General features: G+C 39.8%; 1 protein-coding gene across 2 annotated transcripts in view; it reads left to right on the plus strand.

Annotated features, from left to right (window-relative positions):
* The window catches only part of TBC1D8B (TBC1 domain family member 8B), a 90080-nt gene extending 81410 nt beyond the window's left edge, over positions 1–8670 (plus strand). The window contains exon 21 of one of the 2 annotated variants that reach the window (XM_055081576.1): positions 8484–8670. In XM_055081576.1, coding sequence (XP_054937551.1) covers positions 8484–8516 — 33 coding nt within the window. In that variant the 3' untranslated portion in view covers positions 8517–8670. Of the gene's footprint in view, positions 1–874; positions 2253–8483 lie in introns of those variants that run through there. The other variant, XM_024128102.3, reaches the window with a different exon arrangement.
* Positions 8671–8978: the final 308 nt, after the last annotated feature.

The following is an 8978-nucleotide window of genomic DNA, read 5'->3' on the forward strand; positions in this document are numbered from 1 at the left end:
ACAAACCCGTGTTCCCTGCATCGGCAGGTGGACTCTCAACCACTGCGCCACCAGGGAAGCCCTCTAAATTTTTAATAAATAAACAAGAAAAAGAAATAAAGAAGAAAGAGAAATAAAGAAAGAGAAATAAAACTTAAAGTATGGTATAATACATTTTTATGAAGTTTATCTTTTTTATTTGCTTTTTATTTACATATAAACTTTTCTGGTAGCATGATTGACTTATAGGACTTTTGTGTTGGAATAGTTTCTTTTTTAATTGACCAACATCTTCTAGGAATGTCTATGGATTATCTAGAGGCAATTAGCAGACAATCCAGTTTATTTCTTTACTTGGGCCCCACCTTAGCCTTTAAAGAGAAACATGTCCAAATGGTCTCCTTAGAGCTACCTTGTACTACTAGGTAGGTCCCAAAACATTCTTCCTTATATTTAAGTCATCCTAGTTGAGCTGCCTACTCTAGCCCTTCGGGGAGATCAAGGGGAACTCATTCTTAATCTGTTCATTAAGATTGGTTAATGAATGAATGATTTACATGTAAGGAAATATGGGACTTTGCCTAATTAAAAGTACCACCTAACATTGATGGAATGCTGGCAGGTACTGTCCAAGAATTATTGTATATATAATATATGTATATAATTTACTGTTATTAGGCAACAGATGAGAAGACTTAAGTGGAATTTTCTTTCATGGTTCATACCCATCTTTCTAGAATCAAGATTTATTTGTGGATTAATCATCAGTTCTTATAACTTCTGTGGTGAAGGTTATATGGTACAAATTCTAAATAGAAGACTATTCACTTCTAAGTTCTCTTGGTATTTGCTAAGTCTAATATCAAATGTGATATTTCTAACTTGTGTCTTCTAGTCACAATTTATTCAGTTTTCAAAGACACTATATAACTTATTTCACGGGGACCCTGAAGAAGAGTCATTATATCAAGCCATTGCTGTTGTAACCAGCCTTTTGCTCAGGATGGAAGAAGTTGGAAGGAAACTCCATAACCCTGTGTCATCAACCAAAGGATTGTCTGGTGCAGTCTGTGCTTCTGGAGGACCCAGTGAGGGACAAACAGAGAGCCACTTAGAGAAAGATCCCTCCTCTCTCAGGGAAGAACCTCAGTGGTCATTTGCATTTGAACAGATTCTCGCCTCTTTGTTGAATGAACCAGCATTGGTGAAGTTTTTTGAGAAACCCATAGATCTAAAAGCCAAACTAGAAAATGCAAAAACTTCTCAGTTAAGTTCTAGAACCAGGAAGTAAATCTTTTAACAGGAATTGCTTGTTATAGACATTTACCAAGATTCTCATAGGCGTCAGCTTGATTCCTAGGAGTAGGGATCAGGGATTTATCTTGTTACCAATGTATTTGAAGGTTAAAAAGAAGATATTTGGAAGCACAATGATTCATTCCTTTGTGGTGTTATCTAATTTTGATATTCTCTAATACAAATATACTTTTTATATTTCACAAGGTATGCAATATCAGGGGGAGTATGCTAAATGCTAAATGTTACCACCAGAGGGCACCACCATATCACTTTTAGCAAGGAAATTACTAGTTTGTGCTGCTATTTACATATGAATTACTGATGATTTTTGAAAATGTGGTGTTATGTTTGAGCATTAGTGATGCTGACACGTCATATAGATAAATCCTACTTTCCAAATTGCCTCAGTCCTATTAGAATGCTTTAGAAAAGCAGGCTCTTAGATCTGTAGCCTTAGTTATCTAGAGGATTACCATATGGGAACCTCATTTTCACGTTATCTAACTGAAATAATATTAACTTTTTAAAGTTAATCTCATTCAGTCTTCTAATAATAAATGTTTTTTCTGCGGGGGGGGTTTGCGGTACGCGGGCCTCTCACTGTTGTGGCCTCTCCCGTTGCGGAGCACAGGCTCCGGACGCGCTGGCTCAGTGGCCATGGCTCGCGGGCCCAGCCGCTCCGCAGCATGTGGGATCTTCCCGGACCGGGCAACGAACCTGTGTCCCCTGCATGGGCAGGTGGACTCTCAACCACTGTGCCACCAGGGAAGCCCAATAAATGGTTTTTTATGAATTCTATCTTCTCCCCACCTGAGCAGTTCAGAAGCTGCTGACACACTTGTAGCTCTGTTACTGATAAAAATAAACAACTCAAAACTCTGGGCCGATACAAGGAAAAACGATTTTGGATTTGGATTTGAGCTGGTTAAAGCCAGCCAATTCAGAAGGGTTAATAAACAGTACAATTAACTGTGTACAGGTCTCTCATTAGACTGAGAAATTACTTGAAATTCCGAGCACTGCTCTTTGTGGCATTTGTCTCAGAGTAGCTTGAGACTGCTTTGGTTCTAGTTTTAGATTTTGGATTTTCACCAGTCATATTTTAAGTTACATTAGATAGACTGAATTATTGTATTAGTCTGGCAAGTTCATAAACTATATAGTCATACCTCATTTTATTGTGCTTCACTTTTTTGCACTTCATAGATACTACATTTTTTTTGGTTTTGGGGTTTTGGGTTTTTTTGGCTGCTGCAGCTTGCAAGATTTTAGTTGCCTGCAGGGATTGAACCCAGGCCCTCGGCAGTGAAAGCACGGAGTCCTAACCCCTGGGCTGCCAGGGAATTCCCACAGATACTACAGTTTTATTGAAAATGAAGGCTTGTGGCAACCCTGCGTTGAGCAAGTATATCAGTGCCATTTTTCCAACAACATTTGCTCACTTTGCGTCTCTGTGTCACATTTTGGTAATTCTCACAATATTTGGAACTTTTTCATTATTATTATGTTTGTCATGGTGATCTGTGATCAGTGATCTTTTTTTTTCCTTGTGGGATTTTTTTTTTATTCAAACAGAAAGTCACAAAAAGTATAATCATCCCCATCAGTCCACTCAGTCCCATGTAATTAATTTTTTTTCATCTTGACCTTTTGTTAGCACTTTTATGAATTCATCAGTTTTCCATTAGAGTTCTGAAAATGGTTATTTATTCAGTTCAGCAGTATAGTCAGTTACCAGAAACCTGGACTTGTCAGAGTCCATGAATTCCTTGAAGATGAAACCCTTTTATAGGAACATTTTTGCAAAAGCATCAGAGTGCACCCATTTACTGTCTGTAAACGACAAAAGACTTAAATGATCAGGGATCTTTGATGTTACTAATACGACTCACTGAAGGCCTAGGTGATGGTTAGCATTTTTTAGCAATAAAATGTTTAAGTAAAGTATGTACATCGTTATTTTAGACATAATGCTATTGCACACTTAATAGACTGCACTATAGTGTAAATGTTACTTTTGTACGCCCTGGGAAAACAAAAAATTCATGTGACTTGCTTTATTGCAATATTTGCTTTCATCGCAGTGATCTGGAACCAAACCTGCAACATCCAAGGTATGCCTGTACTTGTGTGTAATGATTGTTAAGATAATGTATAGAATTTTGGCATCTATCTAAAAAGTAGTAATCTGTTTGATTTAAATGTGTAATTTCTATATACTTTATGCTGCTTATATTTCAGTCATTACAATGAAAGTTCATTTAGAGATAATGGGCTTTGTTAGCACTTTAAAGAGAAAACACACACCTATCCAATCTTCTGTGCTGTTTCTGATAAGAACAATTTATTAATCAGTTGATTTAGGAAATTGTGGGGAGAAGTCATCCATTGGAGCTTCTTTCTTCACAAAAGACTTTGGTTTTAAGCCTTTTGACTTTTCAGATTTGAAACAATGAAAGGGCAGATATCCTTTAGGACGACCCAAGAAGTCTCCCTTTCTGGAAAAGAATTGGTATAGTCAGCCTTTGGCAAGAATCCACTGTGAACAAAGCCTAACACAGAGGGCTTCATCACCACAGGATATGTTATTTTCAGAGATATTCAAGAATTTTCAAGTTGACCCTTTGAAAATTTTGTAAATTGGGCTTGGCCAAACACTTACTAGCAGTGTCTTGAAAATTATTTTGTCAGCTTTGTCTTCTCAAGGAAATTACCCCTTAAAGAGATAGTTGGTAAATAAACATCTGTGCCTTTTCTCAGAAATTATTTGCCTGAAACATGTCCACATTTTAGAATTTAGTTAATAGTTTATATGTGAACTATCACACATCTGCTATTAAGCAATGATTGTTAAATTACACTACAATAGCTCTATAAAGACACAAGGCTCTATGCTTACATACAAAGGCACTGTTGCACATACTTTGTTGAACATTTTGTCAATTGTATTTACAAAAAAGATACTTTCTTAAGAACATACGTTATTAATATTTGGTGATTTTAAAATCAGAATATTGAAGATTACTTAGTATTGTATTTTAGCCTAGATTAATTAAAATTGAATACCTAAAGATTTCTGAATTGCAGAAAGATTATAAATGCAAGTTAAAAAGATGAACATTTATTTTCTGAGTCTGCAGGAGACATAAGCTGAACACACAGTTTTGTAGTTGCTACCTTGTTAAGCAAATGGGTTGTTCTTAATGTTTAAAATCTTATGTAGTTGTGTCACACTGAACCAGTGCATTATACCTTATGCATTAAATTGTTATAAGGTGGCTTTACTGGTCTTTATAAAAATAAATGTTATAAATCTGTTAAATAAATATGAAGAATGGCTTACTTAAAGATCTTACTATTATTTATTATGATGTACTTTTATGGATACTTAACTCAGTTATCACTTGAGGACTTCCCTCCTATATTAGTTAAGGTTCAGTTGCAGAGAACAGAATTCATTCTCATTAGTTTAGGCAGGAAAAGATTTATTACCAAATATTAAGTGGCTTACAGAATTATCAAGAGGACTGACTCTAAATTGAGCTTTCAAGAACAATTTCCAAAGCTATACCACAGAACCAGGCCACCAAGGGAGTTGCTAATTCTTCTGCTGTTAGGAAACTGCTACTTTCTACTCCATGATGAAAAGCCAGCACTACAGCTGCTACTTCCAGAACCACGCTCCACCTGCTATGATTTATACCAGCAAAATGGATGCCAAGCATCCTGCCTCTCAGCATCCGCAAGCTAGTGACTAAATTGCAATAGAACAATCAAACATCTGAACAACCATGTTTACCAGCAGAAATGGCAGAAATATAGCCTCCACCTTCCTTCTGCCATTTAAGTCTCACGAGTGTGCATCTCATTGGCCTGTAATATCTCCAGAATCTTAGTTGCAAGGGAATCTGGGAAATGTACTCTTAGCTTTTTAGCCCCTGCAGTACAGGAAGGCACACTAAGAGGCTGGAATGGACATTGAGCACTATATTTGCTTTCTCTTGCTGTGTAACAAATTATCACAACACATTATCTCACCATTTCAATGCGTCAGGCCTCTGGGCTCAGCTTAGCTGGGTCCTCTGCTTAGGATCGCATAAGGCTGCAAAAACAAGGTGTCAGCCAAGCTGGTTCTCATGTAGAGGCTTAACTGGGAAAGAATCCACTTCCAAGCTCACTCAGGCTATTGACAGAAATCATTTCCATATGGTTATAGGTCTGGAGGCCCCAGCTTCTTGTAGGTGGTCTCCTGGAGGCCACCCTCAACTCCTAGAGGCTTTACTCAGCTCCCAGCAACTGCCCTCAACTTCTTCAGGCTGCCCAACCTTGCCGTGTGGGCTTCCCTCAAATGGCCACTTACTTCATCAGTCTAGCAAGGAGAGTTTCTAAAGCAAGTCTGCTAGCAAGGTAGTGTCTTATATAATAAGAACCTAGGGGCAGGGCAGGAATAATGACGCCGATGTAGAGTATGGACTTGAGGACACGGGGAGGGGGAAGGGTAAGCTGGGATGAAGCGAGAGAGTGGCATGGACATATAGACACTACCAAATGTAAAATAGATAGCTAGTGGGAAGCAGCCACATAGCACAGGGAGGTCAGCTCCGTGCTTTGTGACCACCTGGCAGGGGGGATAGGGAGGGTGGGAGGGAGACACAAGAGGGAGGAGATATGGGGATGTAGGTATATGTATAGCTGATTCACTTTGTTATAAAGCAGAAACTAACACACCATTGTAAAGCAATTATACTCCAATAAAGACGTTTAAAAAATAATAATATAATCTCACAGTAGTGACATATCCCCTTTTCCATATTCTGTTGGTTAAAGGCAAGTCACAGGTCCCGTGCACTTTCAGGGGGGGAGGATTACACAGACATGAGCATCAGGAGGCAGTGGGTGCATTGTAGAGTCTGTCCACCACAAGCATCTATGTTATTCACCTCTTTGCCCATGCAGTACACCCTTCTTCCCATACTTCTACATAAGAGCTAATAGTATCAGTAGTATGCTGCTGCCTGTCATAACATAAATCTCCCTCATACCAACAAAAAATGCACGAATCTTCTCTCCTAAGGGAAAATCCAAGTTTCTGTTGGTCACTTGGATCCATCGATGGGTAATATCCACTCCTCCTAATTCAATCTCAGTCCCATCTTGATATCCTGTAACGTGTGGACTACAAAAAGTTAACTACTATCAACTCACCTTATATAAAATAGTAGAGGAGAAGTAGGGAAATAAATTGATTATATAATTATGTACCTAAAAGAAAGGCAGAAACTATGGGTAGCTACTGCAGTCCTCATTTCTGCAACTGGTCATCAGACCATAGTTGTGTTTTATTTATTTATTTATTTAAATTATACAATAAATTAACTACTTTTTGGTGTACAATTCTATGAATGTTTAAGGCAGGTATGTATTCCTGTGACCATCACCACAATTAGAATACACAGCACGATTAGAATTCCCTGACCCCATAAAACTCCCTCATGCGGTCCATCCCTTCATAGTCACCACTCTCTCCCCACCCCTAACAGCCACTCCTCAGTTTTCTGCCCAACATATAAAAGACCAGATGTTTGCTTTCCCAGAATCCCTGCCCCTTGTAGCCATGTGACCAAGGACTGGTTAATCAGATGCTTCTGCCTGAATTTCTCAATCTATAGCAAAGTAGGAGGGAAAGTGGAGAATACATTGTGGTGGCAGTGGTGGCATCTCCACATCAACACTGGTTCTGAAGTAGGACTTAAAGTGCTTGTGGATGCCCAGACTTTATCCCCTCTTTTTTTGTGGGGGGAGGATCTTCTTAGTGCATCTGTGAGCCCCAACAGTTCAGTAAAGTCTTTTTCTGCTTTTGCCAGCCAGAATCTATTTCATTGGCTATCTAAAGTAAGATTAATACATGTGACACCGGGAGCCCTGTAGCACTGAATCCCTCGAGGTCAGGTAAGCAAATTATCCTGGTAGCTACATTCCTGGGCTTCCAATCACCGGCAGAAGGACATTTTATCCTTAATCTCACATTATACTGCAGCTTCCATTTCTGTCATCAGAACTATACCTTTCCCGCCATCCCAGAAGCACCAAGTAGTAGATTTCCTAGCCTCTAATTCTGTTTGTCTTCCTTTGAGGGTAATGTCTTTTCTTATGGCTGCTTTTAAGATCTTGGTGTTGCCAATGTTCTGCAGTTTCTTATGATTTATCTAGCTTTTTAAAAAGTCGTGTTTGGCATTAATTATTAAATTTTGATTATCAACTATCATTCTCCAAGACCTGCATACCTTTTGCACAGGCCAAACAGGAAAGTTAAATGAGGATGTACTAGAAATCACCTCCCACCTCACATACACACACACATCCTTCACATCTTTGGTGGGCACTCATCTGTGTGATTTCCCCAGGGATACAGTATTGACAGATACAGTGAATTCTACCTGGCCCTTCCTACCATAAATAGCCCTTATTACACCGGTCAGGGAGCAAAAGTGGTAGGTCTGCCAGTGGCCGAGTATTGCTATGTCAAATATTCATTCATAAACTAAGAACCATATGATGTACTTGCGGATCCACTGGACCCATTGTAGATGGATTCAGGATAAAATTATATTTCTTAACTCCATGAGCCCTGACTCCAACCAATGGATGACCGTTGTGTTCTAAACTCTCCCCCTGCCCCAAACACTGGTCCCGGATGAATGTGAACTCATAGTCAGTGTCCAAAAGACTGAGAAGTATGAGTGTTTCCAGTTGCCCAGTGCATGGCTACCCTGGTAAATGACAACAGGCCCCTCTGGCTAGAAAGAAAAAGGAAAGCTAGGAAGAAAATCTACAACACAACTTATGGTATTGCTGAGTCCTTCCTCAAGGGTACCTGGCTTTCCCTTCCAGGGCCTCTGGGTGTGTGAACTGACTCATATCTGCGAATAGGTGAGACTCATATCAAGCAGAACCCTGTGGGCTCCTGGGCACACAAAAGCCTTCCTGTGTCCCCCATTTCTTGATTACAGGAAATAGGCTTCATTCGGCCTCCGTGACTTTCCCTGGGTTCCAGGGAGCAGGTTCAAACAGTTGCTAATCAGGGAAGGGAGGGGATGCGGAGACAAGGAAGGAATAGTCAAGAGAAACAATAGTGCAGCCTTGGGGCAGGGTTCTGGTTCCTCCTCGAGGGACATATATTACAATATCTTTGACCTGTTTTGCAGATACTGAAACCGCCTCTAGGTGGGAGAAGTTAACTGTATGCTGCCCACACACACGTAGACCCCAGACCAGCTGGAACCAGAAGGTTGATGATGCTGATGACCACTTACTTCACCACCAACCAATCAGAAGCATGTCCACGAGCTGATCACGCCCTCTTTGAACCATTACTATAAAACTTCTCAGTACCCCCTCCAGGTTGGGGACACACAGTTTGAGGGCATTAGCCCGCTGCAGCCCCCTTTGCCTGGCAAAGCAATAAAGCTATTCTTTTCTGCTTCACGCAAAACTCTGTCCGAGATTTAATTCAGTGTCAGGGTACAGAGGCAGGATTCGGGTTCAAGAGGCCATGAATCTCCATCATAAGAACTCAAATTAGATCTTTATTCACCAGAGAGAACTGTTTCGGCTATGCATATCAAGTAGGAATTAGTAGATTGCTCATCTATTTCCATCTAAAGGATCTGAAGAACAATTAGCCATTACCAAATTTCTCT

The sequence above is a fragment of the Physeter macrocephalus genome, chromosome 21 (genome assembly GCF_002837175.3).
Source record: "Physeter macrocephalus isolate SW-GA chromosome 21, ASM283717v5, whole genome shotgun sequence".
In the NCBI taxonomy this organism is placed as follows: domain Eukaryota; kingdom Metazoa; phylum Chordata; class Mammalia; order Artiodactyla; family Physeteridae; genus Physeter; species Physeter macrocephalus.